At 54.0% G+C, this 21,507-nt stretch overlaps 2 protein-coding genes across 7 annotated transcripts in view; one reads left to right on the plus strand and one right to left on the minus strand.

The window, feature by feature from the left end:
* The first annotated feature begins 10 nt into the window (after window positions 1-10).
* Window positions 11-17,757, plus strand: CNTNAP1 (contactin associated protein 1). Of its 2 annotated transcripts, none has more exons than XM_032163706.2 (24): window positions 11-988; window positions 1,916-2,017; window positions 2,131-2,324; window positions 3,085-3,232; window positions 3,315-3,518; window positions 4,087-4,271; window positions 5,057-5,200; window positions 5,874-6,135; window positions 6,612-6,761; window positions 7,027-7,198; window positions 7,676-7,782; window positions 8,243-8,362; window positions 8,890-9,093; window positions 9,288-9,444; window positions 9,535-9,662; window positions 9,953-10,138; window positions 10,641-10,862; window positions 11,120-11,359; window positions 13,412-13,765; window positions 13,916-14,043; window positions 15,178-15,271; window positions 15,460-15,705; window positions 15,810-15,857; window positions 16,565-17,757. In XM_032163706.2, the coding sequence occupies exons 1-24, from the start codon at window positions 922-924 to the stop codon at window positions 16,855-16,857; spliced, it is 4,155 nt and encodes a 1,384-aa protein (XP_032019597.1). In that variant the 5' UTR covers window positions 11-921; the 3' UTR covers window positions 16,858-17,757. The 2 variants fall into 2 exon arrangements, with proteins under 2 accessions (XP_032019597.1, XP_032019598.1); XM_032163707.2 differs by lacking the exon at window positions 11-988 and adding an exon at window positions 1,409-1,782.
* A 155-nt stretch (window positions 17,758-17,912) lies between these two features.
* Window positions 17,913-21,507, minus strand: part of EZH1 (enhancer of zeste 1 polycomb repressive complex 2 subunit) — a 46,157-nt gene continuing 42,562 nt past the window's right edge. For 3 of the 5 annotated variants that reach the window (XM_032163711.2, XM_032163708.2, XM_032163709.2), the window contains 2 exons: window positions 20,826-20,910; window positions 17,914-20,546 (listed from right to left, as the gene is read on the minus strand). In XM_032163711.2, the coding sequence (XP_032019602.1) occupies window positions 20,486-20,546; window positions 20,826-20,910 (146 nt within the window). In that variant the 3' untranslated portion in view covers window positions 17,914-20,485. Of the gene's footprint in view, window positions 20,547-20,825; window positions 20,911-21,507 lie in introns of all 5 variants that reach the window. The other 2 variants (XM_032163710.2, XM_058444810.1) reach the window with 1 other exon arrangement.

Consider the following 21,507-nt stretch of genomic DNA (forward strand, 5'->3'; position numbering starts at 1 on the left):
CTTTCCCATTCCACCTCCTCCAAAAGACTTTACCCTCTTGTGCAGGATCTGGATTTTACGAAAAAAAAAAAAAAAAGAAGAAGAAAGGAAGAAAGGAAGGAAGGAGGAAAGAAAGAAAGAAAGAAAAGGAAGGAAAGAAAGAAAAAAGAATGAACGAAAGAAAGAAAGAAAAAACAATTTACTGTCTTTGTCAGGGAAGAAAGAACGGGCTTCGGAATATAATCATTTGCTGTGTGATATTGACTACGTTTCTTGACCTCTCTGAGCCTGAGGTTTTTCATCTGCAAAGTGGCATAGGGCAAAAATGCTAAATTCACAGTGCCCAGCACTACTCCTAGAGCATAATTTACCTTCAGAAAATGTTTGATTCTTTTACTTACCCTTCATTCCATTTCCAGGCACCCCTCCCCGCCAACCACCTCCCTTTTCTTGAAATTTTCAGGATGCTTCTGGCTCTAGGTTCCCTGCCCTCACCCCTGTGGCCCTAGTCCCGGGCAGCCTCGGGTTTCTTGGGGTTTTTCCGGTGGCTAGAGGCTCTCTACCCCCGCCTTTTCGCAGCAGGGCTGAGGCACGCGCTTGCGCGGGGTCCGGGAAACCAGCGCGTGCCAGGAGACAGAGGCTGGGGAAGGGGGAGGTGAGAGGAGAGAGGGTGGAAAGGAGAGGATAGAGAGAGAAGAGCGGAGGACCAGGAACCACAGAGAGAGAGAGAGAGAGAGAAAAGAGAGAGAGGAGAGAGAGAAAAGAGAGAGAGGAGAGAGAGAGAGCGCTTGGGGGCGAAAGGAGAGAGGGAGGGAGGGGTGGGTAAGGAGGAGAGAGCGGTCTGCTGCAAACCCCAGGAGGAGAGCTTGGAGCCCAAGCCAGAACTCGAGCCCTAGCCGGAGCCGTTCACAGGGAGGCGGCTGCCGGGACCGTCAGCCCTGCATGATGCGTCTCCGGCTCTTCTGCATCCTGCTCGCCGCGGTCTCAGGAGCCGAGGGCTGGGGCTACTGTGAGTGTTGGGCTTGGAGGCAAGTGGGGTTGGGCCCAGGAGTCCAGAGCCTGCAGGGCTGCCCCGAACCGCATTGCGGCTGGGTGGTCGCGGGTCCTTCCCGGCCGGCGCGCGCCCGCTGGCTCTCATCTTTTCCTGCCTCTCCCCCGCGCTCCGCATTGCAGCTCTGAGGCTGCCGCGCGCGCCCGGGGCTGGGGCTGGGCTCCGGGGCGAGGATGAAGTCAGCGGGCAGGGATTTGGAGATGGGATCCAAGCAGGAGCTGGTGCCTGGGTTTGAGGATAGGGGGCTGGGGGATAAGTGTATACTGGTGACCGATACTAGGATTAAGGTTTCGCCAGGGCTTGAGGCTGGACTTTGGAGCTGGCCAAGGGGTGGGGTTTGTGGCTAGGGCTGGGGTTTGTGGCTGGGGCTGGGTTTTGCGGCAGGGATCCAAGCAGGAGCTGGTGCCCCTGACTGATGCTAAGGCTGGACTTGGAGCTGGTGATGGTGCTAGGACTGGCTGAGGTTGGGTGCAAGGCCTGTATTTGGGGATGGTGCAGGTTTTGGGGGCCGAGTCGGATTGAGGCTAGGGTTGGAGCTGGATTGGTGTCTTGGGTTGACTTAGGTTGTGGAAGATGCTGAGGTTTAGGATTGAGTTTGGGAAAGTACTAAACCAGGGCAGGTATTGGGCTAGCTAGGGAGGGTCTGGCCTTGGGCCTATAGTTGTAGCCCAGGGGTTTCCCTAGAAGGAGAAGGCAGCCTCTTCTGAGCATGCAGCCGTTGCTGCAGCCAGGATTGAATAGATGGCTTTAAGGTAGGGCTGGGTGTGCCTCTGGGGGTGGGGGTTGGGGGCACAGAAGGGGAAGCTTCGGTCGCTAAGTGGGCCGGCCTTTGGAAGGGTCTGGGAGGGGCCAGGGCTGACTAACATGTCGGTTTCCCTACCCTAGACGGCTGCGACGAGGAGCTGGTGGGTCCCCTGTATGCACGCTCCCTGGGCGCCTCCTCCTACTACAGTCTCCTTACTGCGCCGCGATTCGCCAGGCTGCACGGTGAGCTCCGCGGAACATCAGCTGCGGACTGGCAGCGCACCGCGGAAGGGTGGGGGCCTCCGGAGGACTTCGGGGAGAGGGATAGCCGGTTAAAGCTCCTGTCCCTTCTATAGGCATAAGCGGGTGGTCACCACGGATTGGGGATCCGAATCCCTGGCTCCAGATAGACTTAATGAAGAAGCACCGGATCCGGGCCGTGGCCACACAGGGCTCCTTCAATTCTTGGGACTGGGTCACACGTTACATGCTGCTCTACGGCGACCGAGTGGACAGCTGGACACCGTTCTACCAGCGAGGGCACAACTCGGTATTCTGGGCGCCAAGGCGGTAACACTTGGGGAGCTTCCTCTGCTCCGGGCTCTGGGCCGGGCACCAGCCTCTGGGAAAATGGAGGGGGCGGTGGTGAGGGCTCCGACGAGGAACAGTGACTCCACTCAAGGGACTCTGTCCAGAGGGACTGTCAGCTTAGGACATGCGCGAAACACTCGGTTCACAGGGTTTAACACACTTTAGGGTAAAACCTGGGAGGGCTTCCTAAGGAGGTGACATTTGATTTCAGGTCTGAGGAAATAATAGGATTGTGGGAGAGGACACTTTATGGAAACTGTGCGGGCAAAGCCGCCAAGCAGGGAAGACCAAGGAGTGTTTACTTTCCAGAAGTCGAGATTGCCTGGGTGTGAAAGTTGTGGGCTGGGAGGATATGGTGAAAGAAGCAGAGGGGTGCCGGGCGCAGTGGCTCACGCCTGTAATCCCAGCACTTTGGGAGGCCAAGGCAGGTGGATCACGAGGTCAGGAGTTCAAGACCAGCCTGGCCAACATGGTGAAACCCCCGTCTCTACGAAAAATACAAAAAAATTAGCCAGGCATAGTGGCGGGCGCCTGTAATCCCAGCTACTTGGGAGGCTGAGGAAGAGAATTGTTTGAACCCGGGAGGCAGAGGTTGCAGTGAGCCGAGATCATGCCACTGCACTCCAGCCTGGGAGACAGAGCGCGACTCTGTCTCAAAAAATAAAATAAAAAAGAAGCAGAGGGTGGGACGTGGTTACTACTCTCCCCCACCCCCGCAGACCTTCTTTGGTAACGTGAACGAGTCGGCGGTGGTGCGCCATGACCTGCACTACCACTTCACTGCGCGCTACATCCGCATCGTGCCCCTGGCCTGGAACCCACGCGGCAAGATCGGCCTGAGGCTCGGCCTCTATGGCTGCCCATACAGTAAGCGTGCAGAGAGCTCAGAGGGGGCCCGGGAGACAGACAGCCTCCCCAGTCCCCGGCCCACCTACGGTCCTTTGCGCAGAGGCCGACATACTCTATTTCGACGGCGACGATGCCATCTCGTATCGCTTCCCGCGAGGGGTCAGCCGAAGCCTGTGGGACGTGTTCGCCTTCAGCTTCAAGACCGAGGAGAAGGACGGGCTTCTGCTGCACGCCGAGGGCGCCCAGGGCGACTACGTGACGCTCGAGCTGGAGGGGGCACACCTGCTGCTGCACATGAGCCTGGGTGAGCTCGGCGACCGGGTGCAATGCGAGGCCAACCCCTGAAGCTCTCTCACCGCCCCCTCGCGGCACCTCCTCCGCGCATCCGCGCTCAAGCCTGGTCTTCCACTTCTCTAAGGCCTGGACCAAACTGCCCTTTTCTTGTAGCATTTGGTGCTAGCAAAACACTGGAGTTGAGTGAGAACTGGATTCCAGTCTCAGCTCTACCACTACACAGAGATGTGACCTTGGATGGGGCACTTCCGAGCCTCAGTTCCCTCCTTGTAAACACACACACACACACACACACACACACACACACACACACACACACACACACACACATTGTATCTCATTAGCTTTTCATAACACCCGCGCATGAAATAGAAGCAGCTCATGTGTTCCCAGTTTTACAGACAGGAAGCCAGGCTAAATGGCTTACCCTGTCACACACTAGCCAATGGCTGTTGATCTATTCGCCCACTCTCCCTGGTTGCCCTGGGCTTTGTTACACGCTGCTGCTCTGCCTAGGAGCTTGGACTCCATGGAGTTCTCCAGGCTTGAGGTCTCACTCTGTCCTGCCCCACCCTCAGGCAGCAGCCCTATCCAGCCAAGACCAGGTCACACCACCGTGAGCGCAGGCGGAGTCCTCAATGACCAGCACTGGCACTACGTGCGGGTGGACCGATTTGGCCGCGACGTAAATTTCACACTGGACGGCTATGTGCAGCGCTTTATTCTCAATGGAGACTTCGAGAGGCTGAACCTGGACACTGAGGTGAGAGACTGGGGAGGTGCTATTTCGTGGTAGCGTAGATGCTGGATGAGTGAGTGCAGGTCGGTCGCTCCCTTTCTCTCTTTCTCTCTCTCTCAGAGGTAAGACCTCGCATTCAGGCTGTGGGTGGTGGCTCATGCCTGTAATCCCAGCACTTTGGGAGGCTGAAGTGGGAGGATTGCTTGAGGCCAGGTGTTCAAGACTCACCTGGGCAACATAGTGACATCCTACCTCTATTCAAAAAAAATTTTTTTTTAAAGACCTCGCATTCCAATTCCCGAATATCCTAGCAGCCCTTGGCAAACTTGCCGCTCACCAGAAAAAGGCCTGGTTTTTGTTTTTTTGTTGTTGTTGTTGTTTGTTTGTTTGTTTTTTTGGTGGGTGTTGTTGCTGTTAGCATGCAGACTCCCAGGCACTATTTCAGAACTAATGAGATGGAGTTTGGAAATCCAGATTTTGGGAACTAGGCAAGGTAGGAAAATTGTTCCCTTGGATCCTCCGACAACTTTGTGGAGTTGTTAAAGACCCTGACCCCATCTGCAGATAAGAATCCCAGGCAGGCTAATTGTCTTGCCCAAGGGCGTGCAGCCGATTTGTGTTGGAGTCATAGCTTGAACTCAAGCCTTGAAAGGCCTAGCGAGCTTTATAGTACCGACACTGGGGAAATGTGTGTTTTAAGTCTTTTACAAAGCCCCACCTGGCGTTTGGGAAAGCGTACGGTGGGGACGCGCGAGAAAGGCAGGCGCGCTCCTGTGCCCAAGAGGCCTCATTCCCCACGCCTCCTGCAGATGTTCATCGGAGGTCTGGTGGGCGCCGCGCGGAAGAACCTCGCCTATCGGCATAACTTCCGTGGCTGCATAGAAAACGTAATCTTCAACCGCGTCAACATCGCAGACCTGGCCGTGCGGCGCCATTCCCGGATCACCTTCGAGGCCAGTGGGAAGGGGGTTCTGGGAGGACAGGATACCAAAGCCTCGTGGAAAGCAAAGAGGTGGAGCGGGAGGAGATATTGAGCATCAGATAAAAGCCGAGGATCCCTCTGTCCCCAGCCAAATGCTCAAGTTGGGAGGGGAGCGGGTCTCACTCGAGGTGCACGAGCCACGCAGGCCCCTAGTTAAGAAGCAGTGGTCGGGTCCAGTCACCTTCTTAGTTCATAGATGAGGAACGTAAGGCGCAGAGACAGGGAGTGGCTTGTCCAGGGGTCGTGCGGCTGCACGGTGGCTGAGTAGGGACTTGAACCGATGGCTTCTGTGATATGCCCCCCTCACCCCTCTCCGACTCTGGAGCTCTGTCGGGAAGCTGGCAGGAGCCAGGTCTGTGGTCCAAATTTGCCTCTCGATACTGGAAGGAGAGAAGCGGTCACGTCGCAGACGGTGGAGATCAGCGAGAGCAAGCCAGCAGAGTTCCGAGGGCCCACTGGGTTGGGGCCCCCTCCACAGATGGACGAGCTTGGAGGGGAAGAGGTCATGTCGTGGTTGGAGATCTCATCCCCGCCAACACCGAAGGAGGGCGGTGACCAGGGTGTTAGACCAGTGTGAAAACTGAATTCCAAGCTGAGGCAGAGGCGGCTCACGGGTGTTGATGCGTCTTCACTTTTGCCCCTAGGGTAAGGTGGCTTTTCGTTGCCTGGACCCTGTACCGCACCCTATCAACTTCGGAGGCCCTCACAACTTCGTTCAAGTGCCCGGTTTCCCACGCCGCGGCCGCCTGGCAGTCTCATTTCGCTTCCGCACCTGGGACCTCACCGGGCTTCTCCTTTTCTCCCGTCTGGGGGACGGGCTGGGCCACGTGGAGCTGACGCTTAGCGAAGGGCAGGTCAACGTGTCCATCGCGCAGAGCGGCCGAAAGAAGCTTCAGTTCGCTGCTGGTGAGGGCGTTTCGGGGGAGGCACAAGCAGAGAAGTGTAGAGGATCCCGGGAAAGTTGTAGGCCTGGACTGAGGCCTTTACATTCTGGAGAGGGGAGAGGGAGTGAAGGGGGCAGGGCAGGAGGCCCCAAGGTACTGGGAAAAGGTGGGAGTGGCTGGAGGCAGTGAGGAGGTGGATCTGAGGGACTAAGTATTCTTGGAGAAGGGGGAAGCCTGGGAGTCCTGGTATTCTCCAGTTCCAGAGGGCCCCTGGAGATTTGGTTACTCATTTATAACTGTGCAGACTCTGTGGCAGTTGCTGGGTCATGGATAATGAAGAAACATTCAGAGAGGTCTCCACTGGGTGTGAGAAGTGTAATCACGGGGGCACACAGGCTGCTACTGGGACACAGTGGGGCTGCTGCTTCCCCACTCAGGACATTCTTCTAGCATAGTTGCTGCTTCCCTCCACCCACACCATCATGCATTCTTGTCCAGGGTACCGACTGAATGACGGCTTTTGGCACGAGGTGAATTTTGTGGCACAGGAAAACCATGCAGTCATCAGTATTGATGATGTGGAGGGGGCAGAGGTCAGGGTCTCATACCCACTGCTGATCCGGACAGGGACCTCATATTTCTTTGGGGGTAAGTGGGGGCCAACCTGACCAGACCTATGTTTCTGGGTGGGAAGTCTCCATCTAAGTCCACCCAGATGGGGCCACATGGAGAATTTTGGAGGGATCAAGCCCTCTTTCCCCTCTGGGGCCTTGGGGAGTGGAAGGTCATTGCCTTCTACACTTTGGTTGTAGCCCCCTTTCTTCCTTTATGTCTAGCTCCCCCTTGGCATCTCCCTGGGGGAGGGTCTTTGGGGTCTCCCCTGGGGAGGGTCTCACAGGGGTGGTTGCTCCAGGTTGTCCCAAGCCAGCCAGTCGATGGGACTGCCACTCCAACCAGACGGCATTCCATGGCTGCATGGAGCTGCTCAAGGTGGATGGTCAACTGGTCAACCTGACTCTGGTGGAGGGCCGGCGGCTTGGATTCTATGCTGAGGTCCTCTTTGATACATGTGGCATCACTGATAGGTACCCAGAAGCCCCTAACAAGAGGCGACCCCTCCAAAGCCCTCTTCCCTGGTCTCCCAGTAGGAATGGCCTTTCTCAATAATCTCCCTTCTCCTTGTCTCTGCCCCTTAGTCCCCTGCTTGGGGATGATTCTTCTTTGATCTTTTACCTCCTATTTCTTCCCTTAAGGTGATACATGCTCAGGATGGAAATGACATATCTGCTTTTGGTCCTAGAGGGGTTTTTTGTGCTAGGGGGATGATGGGGGTAGAATAAGGCATGTTTTGATGTTTTCGGAAGGGAAGGGGGAATAGTAGTACTTGAGCCCCGAGAACTGCCTAGTGCCCCTGCATCTGCGCTTATAGCCGGCTGGCTAGGCGGGGTGTGTCTCACCGGGTTCTGGGGCTTCAAGGAGCTGGGAGTGAAGCTTACAGGGATCAGACCCCACTCTCTAGCTCCCAGTAAGCCTACTTCCCTTGGTCCTGACCCCTTCCCTAGGTGCAGCCCTAACATGTGTGAGCATGATGGACGCTGCTACCAGTCTTGGGATGACTTCATTTGCTACTGCGAACTGACAGGCTACAAGGGAGAGACCTGCCACACACGTAAGCCAGATGTGGTATGGGGGGAGTCAGGGACAAGGGAGGTCAGGAGAAGGTTGCTAGGGATCATCAGGCTGCTAGAGATGGTGAGGATGGCCCTTCCAGCCCTCTCTCTTTTTGTTTTTGGACTTTTTGAGACAGAGTCTTGCTCTGTTGCCCAGGCTGGAGTGCAGTGGTGCCATCTGGGCTGGCTGCAACCTCCGCCTCCTGGGTTCAAGCGATTCTCCTGCCTCAGCCTCCTAAGTGGCTGGGACTACAGGTGCGCACCACCATGCCTAGCTAATTTTTGTATTTTTAGTAGAGATGGGGTTTCACCATGTTGGCCAGGCTGGTCTCGAACTCCTGACCTCAGGTGATGCACCACCTCGGCCTCCCAAAGTGCTGGGATTACAGGCCCGAGCCGCCGCACCTGGCAAGCCCTCTAACTCTCTAATTGCCTTTGTCTCACCCTATTATCTGCCAGCTTTGTATAAGGAATCCTGTGAGGCTTATCGGCTCAGTGGGAAAACTTCTGGAAACTTCACCATTGATCCTGATGGCAGTGGTCCCCTGAAGCCATTTGTAGTGTACTGTGATATCCGAGGTAAGTGTCTCTGATGGGTGGTGAGGGAGTGAGGAGAGAACCGGGAAGGATAGAGTGGTGGGTGGGGGCCAGTTAGACTAAACAGGTGAGGGTAAAGGAGGACAGAAGGGAAGGGGATACTGAGGGATTTGTAACCTAGCCTTAAAAGTAAATCCCAAGCCAGGCGTGGTGGCTCACACCTGTGATCCCAGCACTTTGGGAAGCTACTCGGGAGGCTGAGGCAGGAGAATCGCTTGAACCTGGGAGGTGGAGGTTGCAATGAGCTGAGATAGCGCCACTGGACTCTAGCCTGGGCAACAGAGCGAGACTTCATCTCAAAAAAAAAAAAAAAGTAAATCCCAGCTTCCTTACCCATTCCAGTTATCTTATTTCCAGCCTACAATGCAGAGTGCCCAGGGCAGAGGTGGAATGGAGCTGCTGGCCACATTCAGTGGCTCTGAGTTGCAGCAGCGGTGGTGGAGGTGGGCAGGGAGATGGGTAGAGAATGCCCAACTCCAGCCAAAGCTCTGTCCCCTCTTGTCTCCCAGAGAACCGAGCGTGGACAGTTGTGCGGCATGACAGGCTGTGGACAACTCGAGTGACAGGTTCCAGCATGGAGCGGCCATTCCTGGGGGCTATCCAGTATTGGAATGCATCCTGGGAGGAAGTCAGTGCCCTTGCCAATGCTTCCCAGCATTGTGAACAGTGGATCGAATTCTCCTGCTACAATTCCCGGCTGCTCAACACTGCAGGTTAGGGCTGGGGTCAGGGAGGTGGTGGAACTGGAGGAGACACCAATGGGGGCCTGGGAGAAGGAAGCCAGAGAGCCAGCTGGGGCCTTGGGTTGGAAGATTGAAGGAGGCGTGTGAACTGGTTGGAAGGGCGAGAGGAGCCCAGAGGCTAATGGAGGGACAGGGCCTGGAAGCTGCCTGCACCTCTTCCCCAGGAGGCTACCCCTACAGCTTTTGGATTGGCCGAAATGAGGAGCAGCACTTCTACTGGGGAGGCTCCCAGCCTGGGATCCAGCGCTGTGCCTGTGGTCTGGACCGGAGCTGTGTGGACCCTGCCTTGTACTGCAACTGTGATGCCGACCAGCCCCAGTGGTGAGGGGGCAAAGGGACAGGGTTTTTAGGACTCTGGGAGTGGGGGGAGCTGAGTGGCTGGGGCTGAGCCATGGCATCCTGCCCCCACAGGAGAACTGACAAGGGACTGCTGACCTTTGTGGACCATCTGCCTGTCACTCAGGTGGTGATAGGGGATACGAACCGCTCCACTTCCGAGGCCCAGTTCTTCCTGAGGCCTCTGCGCTGCTATGGCGATCGTGAGTGGCAGTCCCCTTTTGTGTGCCCTCCCAGAGCTGACTCTCCAGTTTCCAAAATCTAGGTCGCATGAGTCACTGGGGGTCTCTAGCTGGGGTGCCTGACCCCCAGCTCCTGCTGTGATGGGATCTCATTGCCCCTCTGCACCTGGCTCCTCTTTCATTCCACTCCTTAGTCTCCCCTCCGTCACCTCAAACCCTCCCCCTTTGCCCGACCTTCCCTGCCCCCAACTTCTCTTCCTCCTCCACCTTCCAATCTCGCTGACGAGACCTTCCTCCATTTACTTTTCTAGGAAATTCCTGGAACACCATTTCCTTCCACACCGGGGCTGCACTACGCTTCCCCCCAATCCGTGCCAACCACAGTCTGGATGTCTCCTTCTACTTCAGGACCTCTGCTCCCTCGGGAGTCTTCCTAGAGAATATGGGGGGCCCTTACTGCCAGTGGCGCCGACCTTATGTGCGGGTGGAACTCAACAGTGAGCAGGCAGACTGTGGGAGGGCCTCGGGGTAGATGAAAGTGCTGTCTGGGGAGACATGGGCCGGTGCAGGCTGGGGTTGGAGCCAAGGGCAGATGCCCTTTTGACAGGCAGCACGGGAAGGGTTGAGATACCCTGGGTTCTAGCCCTCACTCGGTCTTGATGGCTGGCTGGGTGACCCTAGGCATTCACTTGGCCTCTCTTGGCCTTAAGCCCCTTCCTTGTGCATAAGGAAGCTGGACCTTCGAGTCCCTCTCACCAGTGATTAGCCATGCTTCTAGCCTGGGAAGTGAGGCTGGGAAGCTGGCTTCAGGGATCTGTGATGTGGGGAGAGACTAAGGGTACGAGGTTTTAAGCAGTTGGTAACAAGCTACGGACAAATTGGAGGGATATTCAAGAAGCTCCAAAGAGGTGAGGGAAAGAGGTTGTATTGGGCAAGGATCCATGAAGGGTCTTGTAGGTCTGAGTCCTTTTCTCCCCCACCCCGCATCACACTGTCCAGCATCCCGGGATGTGGTCTTCGCCTTTGATGTGGGGAATGGGGATGAGAACCTCACAGTACACTCAGACGACTTTGAGTTCAATGACGACGAGTGGCACCTGGTCCGGGCTGAAATCAACGTGAAGCAGGCCCGGCTCCGAGTGGATCACCGGCCCTGGGTTCTGCGGCCTATGCCGCTGCAGACCTACATCTGGATGGAATATGACCAGCCCCTCTATGTGGGTGAGCAGCAACCCAGAGGCAAGTCTGAAGCCTCTTTACCTCCCCACCCTCCAAGGCTGCTCGCCTTGTTTCCAGGAGCCTCCTGTCTTAGGTGCCAGGCCCCTCTGCTTCAGAGCAAGCCAGGGTCTCACTTGTCCCTCCAGGCCTTTGTATCCTATTCTATTCTTCCAGCCCCCTTGGCTCCGTTTCCAACTACAATACTTCATCCTGTCTCTGGCTCTGCCTCCATTTCTTGACCTGTTGCCTACCCTTCCCAGGATCTGCAGAGCTTAAGAGACGCCCCTTTGTGGGTTGCTTGAGGGCCATGCGTCTGAACGGAGTGACTCTGAACCTGGAGGGCCGTGCCAATGCCTCTGAGGGGACCTCACCCAACTGCACAGGCCACTGTGCCCACCCCCGGCTCCCCTGTTTCCATGGAGGCCGCTGTGTGGAGCGCTATAGCTACTACACGTGTGACTGTGACCTCACGGCTTTTGATGGGCCATACTGCAACCACGGTCAGTGCTGCTGGTTATGGGGCAAGAGGGAGCCATAGCGTGTAATGGGATGTAGGGAGGGTGGGGAAGGAAATAGCATGTAAAGCCCACATCATGGAAAATTAGAGTTGTCCCTGGATTCCTGAGCTCTGAGTTTGGGGAGTCAGGCAGTTGAAGATGATGGGTGACTCCAAAGGCATGGACAAGGAAGGGATGGTATAGATAGCTGGTGCAAAAAGAGCTCAAAATCACCAAGCATGCTTTGGGAGCCCAGGGTGGGAGGATTGCTTGAGGCTAGGAGTTCGAGACCAGCCTGGGCAACATGGCAAGACCCTGTCTCTATAAAAAAAATTCTTTTCTTTTTCTGAGATGGAATCTCACTCTGTCACCCAGGCTAGAGTGCAGTGGCATGATCTCGGCTCACTGCAACCTCCGCCTGGTTGAAGCGATTCTTCTGCCCCAGCCTCCCGAGTAACTGGAACTACAGGTGTGCACCACCATGCCCAGCTAATTTTTGTATTTTTGGTAGAGACAGGGTTTCACCACATTGGCCAGGCTGGTCTCGAACTCTTGACTTTGTGATCTGCCTGCCTTAGCCTCCCAAAGTGCTGGGATTATAGGCGTGAGCCACCGCGCCTGGCCAAAAAAAATTTTTTTTTTTTTTTTTTTTTGAGACTGAGTTTCGCTCTTGTTGCCCAGGCTGGAGTGTAATGGCTCAATCTCAGCTCACTGCAACCTCCGCCTCCCGGGCTCAAGTGATTCTCCTGCCTCAGCTTCCCAAGTAGCTGGGATTACAAGTGTGCACCACCACACCCATCTAATTTTTGTATTTTTAGTAGAGACAGGGTTTCACCACGCTGGCCAGGCTGGTCACCAACTTCTGACCTCAGGTGATTCACCCACCTCGGCCTCCCAAAGTGCTGGGATTACAGGCATGAGCCACCACGGCTGGCAGAATTTCTTAATTAGCTGGGCATGGTGGTGCACACGTAGGCCTAGCTACTCGGAAGGCTGAGGTGGGAGGATCACTTGCACCTAGGAGGTCAAGGTTGCGGTGAGCTATGATCATGCCACTGCACTCCAGCCTTGGGGGCACAGCAAGGACTGTGTCTACAAAAAAAAAAAAAAAAGCAAATCGCTTCTCCATCTTCCCACCATCACCATGGTAACACAGGTGAACTCCCTTGTCAATGTATTTGATGATTGCTGCATTCCTAAAACATGTCAATGACCCGCTTCTTGGTTAAGGTGAGCCTTGACATTCCCCATAGCAAGATCCTACACACATACCAAGACTGCATCCTCCCTAAGGCTGGCCTGTAGGGAGGATATATGGGCAGGTGAGTTACTGGTGGGAGGAGTGTGGGGGACTAGGGAAATATAAGACTTAGGGACCAACAGATTTCTGGTGGTGGTTTGGAAGTGTGAGTAGTGGCACATAACTACATGGGGTCAGGATATCCCCATTCTAATCTTGGCTGTCCCCTTACTGTGTGTCTTTTTTTTTTTTTTTTTTTGAGACGGAGTCTCACTGTCATCCAGGCTGGAGTGCAGTGGCATGATCTTGGCTCACTGCAACCTCTGCCCCCTGGGTTCAAGCAATTCTCCTGCCTTGGCCTTCCTATAGTAGCTGGGATTACAGGCATGCACTACCACACCCAGCTAAGTTTTATATTTTTAGTAGAGATGGGGTTTTGCCATGTTGGCCAGGCTGTTCTCGAACTCCTGACCTCAGATGATCTGCTTGCCTCGGCCTCCCAAAGTGCTGGGATTACAGGCATGAGCCCACTGTGCCTGGCCTTACTGTGTGTCTTTAAGCAAGTCACTACTCATCTCTGAGCCTGTTTCCCCATTTGTAAAATGCAGGGGTTGGATCAGGTGATCTCAAGTTTCCCATGGCTGTAAGATTCTGTTCTGTGACAGAGGGGCTCAAGGGGACCTAAAAGTAAATGGAGGGTTGTGAGGGTGGCAGAAACTGAAGTAAGTCTCAGGATGTGTGTATGGATGACATAAAACCTCTGAACTGGGGAGTGAGCAGTGTGGAGGCCCTAACCTCCCTGCTTCTACCTGCAGATATCGGTGGTTTCTTTGAGCCGGGCACCTGGATGCGCTATAACCTACAGTCAGCGCTGCGCTCTGCAGCCAGGGAGTTCTCCCACATGCTGAGCCGGCCGGTGCCAGGCTATGAGCCTGGCTACATCCCGGGCTATGATACTCCGGGCTATGTGCCTGGCTACCATGGCCCCGGGTACCGCCTGCCCGACTACCCCCGGCCTGGTCGGCCTGTGCCTGGTTACCGTGGGCCTGTCTACAATGTTACGGGAGAGGAGGTCTCCTTCAGCTTCAGCACCAGCTCTGCACCTGCTGTCCTGCTCTACGTCAGTTCCTTTGTTCGTGACTACATGGCTGTGCTCATCAAGGATGATGGTAAGCTCTCCCGGGCTCTCTCACCCCACTCCAGCTTCACCCCAGTGCCCCTAATTCTCCTATTGATTCACAAATACAAGGACCCACGTGCTGTTAGAAGACAGGGGTCATGGGGCCTGAGACCCCGAATTTCTTCTCCCCACCCCACAGGGACCCTTCAGCTGCGATATCAGCTGGGCACCAGTCCCTATGTGTACCAGCTAACCACTCGACCGGTGACCGATGGCCAGCCCCATAGCGTCAATATCACCCGTGTTTACCGGAACCTCTTCATCCAGGTATGCACAGAGGGAGGTGAGCCAGTTCAGATCATAAGCTCATGATCTCCGTTGTGGCATCCAGGAAAACATCAAATACTTAACATTTGTAGATCACATTTGAATGTATAGAGGATTTTCACGTGTGTCACCTCATGTAACCCTCACAATAGCTCCAAGAGGACAATAGGCATTTTTTTTTTTTTTGAGATGGAATTTTGCTCTTGTTGCCCAGACTGGAGTGCAATGGTGTGATCTCAGCTCACTGCAACCTCCGCCTCCTGGGTTCAAGCAATTCTTCTGCCTCAGCCTCCTGAGCAGCTGAGATTACAGGCATGCGCCACAGCGCCCAGCTAGTTTTGTATTTTTAGTAGAGACAGGATTTCTCCATGTTGGTCAGGCTGGTCTCGAATACCTGACCTCAGATGATCCACCTGCCTCAGCCTCCCAAAGTGCTGAGATTATAAGCGTGAGCCACCGCGCCCAGCCAGACAATAGGCATTCTTATTTAAGTGTTTTACAAATCAGTAAAGAGCCTCAGAAAGTAAAGTGGTTTCAGCTACTCAGGAGGGTGAGGCAGGAAAATTGCTTGAACCTGGGGAGCGGAGGTTGCAGCGAGCTGAGATCGTGCCACTGCACTCCAGGCCTAGGCGACAGAGCGAGACTCCATCTCAAAAAAATAAAGAAAGTAAAGTGGTTTACCCAAAGTCAAACCGCTGGTAAGCTGCAAAGACGGGGCTTAAAACCTGGGTTTTAAAAAATATATAGGCCAGGTGCAGCGGCTTGCACCTGTAATCCCAACACTTTGGGAGGCTGAAGTGGGAGGATTGCTTGAGGCCAGGAGTTTGAGACCAACCTGAGCAACATAGCAAGACGTCATCTTCACAAAGAAAAATATTTAATAAATAAAATAAAATAATAAAAATAAAAATATATATACCAAATCCTACATCTAGGCCCAGGGGTTGCCCACTTCAGATTGAGCTAGGACTCACCCAGCTGGCACCGCCAGTTTGGACAGAATGAGAGATCTCCAGTATCTGCCCCCAAGTATATTCCCAGGGTCCACAGAGTTCCAGTCCAGCCCACAGGCATCTGCTTCTGGTCCCCGCTCCCTCATCGCCCTCCCGCTCCCCCTCCCCCTCCCCACCTCAGGTGGACTACTTCCCACTGACAGAGCAGAAGTTCTCACTGTTGGTGGACAGCCAGTTGGACTCACCCAAGGCCTTGTATCTAGGGCGTGTGATGGGTAAGCTGCGGGTGCGGACACGTTTTAGGCAAGGAGCTGTGGGGTATGTTCCTGGATCCTCAAGGAAAGTGAAGGCCCTGGGAATGGCTGTGAGGGCGGTGGGAAAGATGAGTGGGAAACCTGTGGACAGTGAGAGTGGCAGGGCCTTTGGGTCCAAGTCCCTCTCTCTGGGCCTGCCTCTCTCTCAGAGACAGGAGTCATTGACCCGGAGATCCAGCGCTACAACACCCCAGGTTTCTCGGGCTGCCTGTCTGGTGTTCGATTCAATAATGTGGCTCCCCTCAAGACCCACTTCCGAACCCCTCGACCCATGACTGCTGAGCTAGCTGAGGCCCTTCGAGTTCAGGGAGAACTGTCCGAATCTAATTGCGGAGCTATGCCGCGTCTTGTTTCAGAGGTGCCACCTGAGCTCGATCCCTGGTATCTGCCCCCAGGTACATTCCCAGGACACAGAGGATGGAAGGGAGGGATGACAGGGAAGAGAAATGATTCTTTACATGGAGGAGGCATCTCCTAACTGGTGCTTTCTCCTCTCCAGACTTCCCCTACTACCATGATGAAGGATGGGTTGCCATACTTTTAGGCTGTGAGTAGCACTGATCACTAAGCTGACCTCCCAAGACTACCCTCTGACTGTCAGCATCCTTTCCCTGCCCCTGATCCCCAAGGCTGCAGGATGGCAAAGGCACTAGATGCACGATGGCACAAAGGATGATGAGACAGGCTATGCTGAAGGTGCCATATAACTGGGCAGAGATTTTTAAATGTTTGAGGATGCTACAGATTTTTAAATAAAATATTAAAATGGGGCTATAGCTAAGGGATGGGAAAATGGGGATACAGTAACACCTAGAGAGATGAGAAATTGGGGTAACTACCAGGGATGTGGAAAGAGAATCTTAGAAACAGAAGTGGCAAGGGGTAAGCCAGGAATTCAAACCTACCAGAAACTTGAGATGAGTTTAATGTGGCCAAACAGCTAACTGAGTGTCATACATTTTGCTTTTGGCCAAAAGTAACAATGTGTGTGTGTGTGTGTGTGTGTGTGTGTGTGTACAGGTGAAATCCCAAACTATGGGTGTATACAGGTGAAATCCAAAAGTGTGTGTGTGTGTGTGTGTGTATACAGGTGAGATCCCAAAGATCTGCCCTGAATTGTCCCTTTTCTTCCGTTCAGTTTTGGTCCTTTCTGCTGCTGGGGCTGGTGGGAATGTTGGTGCAGGTGTGTGTGTGAGTGTGTGTGTATACAGGTGAAATCCCAAAGATGTGAACTGTCCCTTTTCTTCCTTTCAGTTTTGGTGGCCTTTCTGCTGCTGGGGCTGGTGGGAATGTTGGTGCTCTTCTATCTGCAAAATCATCGCTACAAGGGCTCCTACCATACCAATGAGCCCAAGGCTGCCCACGAGTACCATCCTGGCAGCAAACCTCCCCTACCCACTTCAGGCCCTGCCCATGTCCCCACCCCTACACCAGCTCCCAACCAAGCTCCAGCCTCAGCCCCAGCCCCAGCCCCAACTCCAGCCCCAGCCCCTGGCCCCCGGGATCAGAACCTACCCCAGATCCTGGAGGAGTCCAGGTCTGAATGAGTCAGAAGGGCTTCTGGGACCAATTCCAACTCCTGAAATTCCCCAAGTCCTGCCTCGCCCCCATCCTATCAGGGACATTTGGCTCCTCTTAGCTGGCTCTGCTCATCCAGAGGATATCCCCCATTCCCCCCTGTCAGGTATGGTGGGCAGAGCTACAGATGGGACCCAAGGGAGTGGCCGAGCCTCACTGCCTAAACCAATGCCCTGCTCATCCCTGTTCCCCAGGCTCCTGGCTGTTTGTCTGCCCCAAAAGAGAAGCCTCATGGGGTTGACATAGTTCCTTCCTGCCATCTCTGTCCCAGCTGCTGTCAGGGATTAACAACAGAGTGTAGGGGAGATTAACTGCCTCCCTTCCAATAGACACTATCAGCAGGGACAGATGTGTGGGAGTGCAGGGCTGCAGAGGGTATGGGGGGAGGAGGCTGCTAAACCTTATCCCCCAGCCTCCCCCCTGCCCCGAAGATCTTCCATCTGCTTCCACTCAGCTGGGGGCTCGAGAGGGCTTGATGGCTGTCCCCTGCCCCCCTCCTTTTTTTTGTACACAGAGACCAAGAGGCCTCAGTTTAGCACCTTAGTACCTCCGCTGCTTCACTTGCTTTAGCCAAAGCCATAAAAAACCTGCAACGTAGAGAAAATAATGCAGATACCCTGACTAGCCAGCCCTCTACTCCTCCACCCTTTTCCAAGATATGCAATGGCCTTTGTGCCTGCCCAAAGGCTTCGCCCCCTCCAGTGCATGAGGAACCCTCTTTCCTCCGCTCAGAGATGCTGCTTCATTTACCCAGGAGGTCGTATTCTTTATACATATTTTTTGTTGCAAAGTCTCTCTCTAGAGAAACTCTCTATATTATTCGATTTTTTAAATTATTTGTTTATATATAAAAGAAAAGCTCAATTGGCTGTGCTGTCCTGTGCTGTGCTGTGCCCACAGTCTGTAGTTTGCCTCTCCTGTGTTGGAAGTGTCATGAGTCCTGCTGGTCACTCACCAGCCTGGTCCGGCCTCCACTCTGAAGCAGGGTTGAGCCTGCTGTGCTCTCAGACGCAGAGCCGTTCCAATAAAGCAGAGTGGCAGAGCCCCAGTCTGTGTGTGGTAGCTGGCGTCGTGGTTAGGGGATAAGTGGGATGATTTTAAGGGAACTAATCTGAGGGCTCAGGAATTTCTAGAAGGAACTCTCAGAATCCTTGCATCACCTTCCAGGGACTTGACTGACTGGCTCTTGCCAGACCCCCCCATCTCTCCCTTTCCCAGATCTCAGTGGGTAAGTGGGGATCAGAATGCTGATGCTTCGGCCCGACCTGCTCCCGGACCCCATCCCTGGATCCTTCCAGCCCCAAAGCACACAGTACACAACTTGCCAAAATGGATTCTAACACTTTATTCAGATAAGAGGTCACAAGCCACAGGACTTTAAAGTGCATGAAATTTATTGGCAATGAAGCCGCATGTATACCAGGCTCCCCCAGTCCCCACCACCTTGCCCCATCCATCATGATGTGGTGGGAAGGGGTTGAGACCCATCTTTAAAAGTGGGGGACAGCAGGGACAAAGGATGGGAAACTGGAGGAACAGGAGTATTCATGAACTGAAGCTGGGACAGGAGGAGACTGACCACAGTGATTCTGCTCACTGAAGGAAGGGTAGGGTCAGTCTAGTCTCTCAAAGGCTGGTGAAAAGTTTTTTTTCACCTATTCCTCATGGCGAGCCCCTGGCATTTCAAACAGACCTAACTCCTCCTCTTCATCTTTCTCTGGTTTTCTCCTCTATGAGTAATTTGGAGCCCACAGTCCAGCTTGAGGGTATCCCTGATGTGCACAATGAATACAAACCAAGGTGGATGCAGATTTCAGGATCATGCTGGGGCCTGGCCCGTTTGGGTGGGAGGAGCTTTCTGTCAGGAGTTGCTGGGTGCGGGCTGCATGTGTGCCCTCCAGTGTGGTGAGTGAGAGCATGTGAGTGTGTGTGCATGTCCCACACCAAACCGTAAGAGGCAGCGGGGTCAGGGGGAACCCCACTTCTTCCTTCATGGGATAACCAGTGGAGTGGGAAGAAGGGGGGCTCTGAGTCCCAGAAAGAAGGGAGAAGCCTGCTCCCTACTGTAACACTCCCAGGCCAATCTATACCCGCCCACGCCCTTTCTACTCAACACACTGCTCCTTGTTCCCAGCCAGCCCGGCACACCCGCCATGGACACAGGGCAGCTCTTGCTGGCCCCATTCACATGAAATTCTTCTGTGTGAAGCTCACTCCTCTGCCTCTCCCAGGAGATGAGACAGGAATGGAGGAGAATCTCCCACCCTCTCTTCTTCCCCCTCCCTCAGGAGTGGGATTTAGGCAGGGACCCTAGAGACCTTAGCCCAAACTCTACCCCAATCTATAGACCTTCTAAAATAAATGGTTAAAGTGCTTTGCTCTGCATGAATCCCAGAGAGGGTGGCACCACAGCCTGGGACAGGTGGTCTACCTGCTTCTTCTCCCACTTCAGATACCCTCTGCCAGTGTGCCCTGCACACAGGGTGCCAGCCTAAACACGCGCAATTTAGCCCCCCAACGACCTTGGAACACATATTCTAACTCACCCTTTCCAAACAGCAGGCATTACAGACAGGAAAGCAGATTACACCAATCTTTCTCCTCTCTAGTCCAAGCCTGTGCCTGCCTACCCTGAAGAGATAAGCAACACTGGCCATTGGGCCTTGCCTCTATGGGGAATGGAAGGCCTGAAAACACCCACAAATCCAGTGAGCCAAGGTGCTCACACCTGCCAGGCACACCCCTAATGCTTCTTCAATAGCAGCATAATGCTTGCCTGTAGCTGCTAAGCCAGAACTTTGGAGGAGCTGGGGCACTGGTGTCTGCTCCTAGGAATCTGAAAACACTTCTCCATCTATCTCCAGAGTACACAGAGAAGGCTTTCTCAAAGCCTCCTGGGCCCAAGCTTAGCCGTTTAACTACTATCATCTGACTGGTTCTCCCTCTCTGGCCAAGGAAGGATGGTGTAGCTTTCCTTCCCCCAGCCTTGAATGCCTGTACTTAGAACCCACACTCTTTCAGTCTGAGCCCTGCCACGAGGGAGGAGGTAGTAAGGTGACCAGTCTACCTCTGAGTTCAATCTGTGCTGCCTGCCAGGCTTGCCTCTAACCCAGACCACTTGTAGGCTCCAGGGACCATGCTTCACTTAGCCTGTCCTCTCCAGGTCTTAGGACCACAAAGGTTTGCCTGCACCCCAATGACATAAAGACTCTTGATGGGGAAAGCTACAATTACAGGCTAGCGCTTGTTGGGAACTGCCTAAGTTGATTCCTGAGGCCCACAGCCTGGGGAGCCGACACGAAATCACGCATAAGTCATCCACCCCAGCCTGTGCTCACTTCCTCTGAGGCCAGAGAAACAGTCTCCCATTTCTGTAACTCTCTCTCCTGGGAGACCAAGCCCTAGCTGCCTCTGTCTCCCCTCTCAATGAGACAGTTTTGTGCCCATTGGACATGGCAGAGGCCTCACTACAGAGGGAGTGGGTGGGGGGTTTCTCAGTGTGGGAGACACAGTGCAGGAGACTCGAGCAGCAGTGGTGTGAGCATGAAAGCCAAGACAGTGCCGCTACCATAAGTGCTGCCGTGGGGCCTGGGAGGGCTAAAGGACGTCGGTCTCCCTCTCGATCCCCACGTACTTGAGAGCATCAGCTTGGCTGTACCTGTCCCAGAGCAGGGAGGAGGAACCAGGTTACTCTCATGACTTTTGTGATTGATAAGGCGGAGTCCCCTCCCGTTTCACTTCCCCTCCCACTCCTTAACAGCTGTTTACGACGGTCCCACTTCTGAGGCAAGGCACCAGGTATCAGAGCAAGTGACACAGCCTTGTTCACCGGGAGACTCTCCATCCCCATTACCCTCCCTGAGCCCCCAAATCTATTCCAACGGCCACTCTTTCCAATTCCTGGGCCACATCCCAAGGACCATTACTGGCACCTCACCTGTAATCAAAGAAGAGCTCTTCACCAGCTTGAATTGCCCTCTTGGCAAAGATCCCAATCCGATGGTCTCCATTCACCATGACCACTGCAAACAGGATAAACCCGAGGCTAGGTTCCTACCCAACTCCAAGTCAATAACCAGTAGGCTTCTGGGTTGATTTTCTCCAAATTCCCAGTGAAAACATGAATCAAATGGAATTTGAAAGTAGTCAATATGGTAGTTGCCTCTATGCTTTTAGATCTGTTATTATGGCAGAAAAATTATCTTTATTATTATTATTAGTGGGTTTTTTTTTTTTTTTTTGAGACAGAGTCTTGCTCTGTTGCCCAGGCTGGAGTGCAGTGGCATGATCTTGGCTCACTGCAACCTCCACCTCCAGGGTTCAAGCGATTCTTGTACCTCAGCCACCTGAGTAGCTGGGACTACAGGTGCATACCATCACACCCAGCTGATTTTTGTATTTTTAGTAGAGATAGGGTTTCACCATGTTGGCTAGGCTGGTCTTGAACTCCTGGCCTCAAGTGATCCACCTGCCTCAGCCTCCCAAAGTGCTGGGATTACAGGCGTAAGCCACCACACCCAGCCTATTATTATTTTGTGAGATGGGTCTCACTATGTTGCTCGGGCTGGTTAAATCATGTTTGTGGGAAAGTGTTTATAATGTATTCACTGAAAAAAGCA

Source organism: Hylobates moloch, unplaced genomic scaffold, assembly GCF_009828535.3.
Source record: "Hylobates moloch isolate HMO894 unplaced genomic scaffold, HMol_V3 SCAFFOLD_10, whole genome shotgun sequence".
NCBI lineage: Eukaryota > Metazoa > Chordata > Mammalia > Primates > Hylobatidae > Hylobates > Hylobates moloch.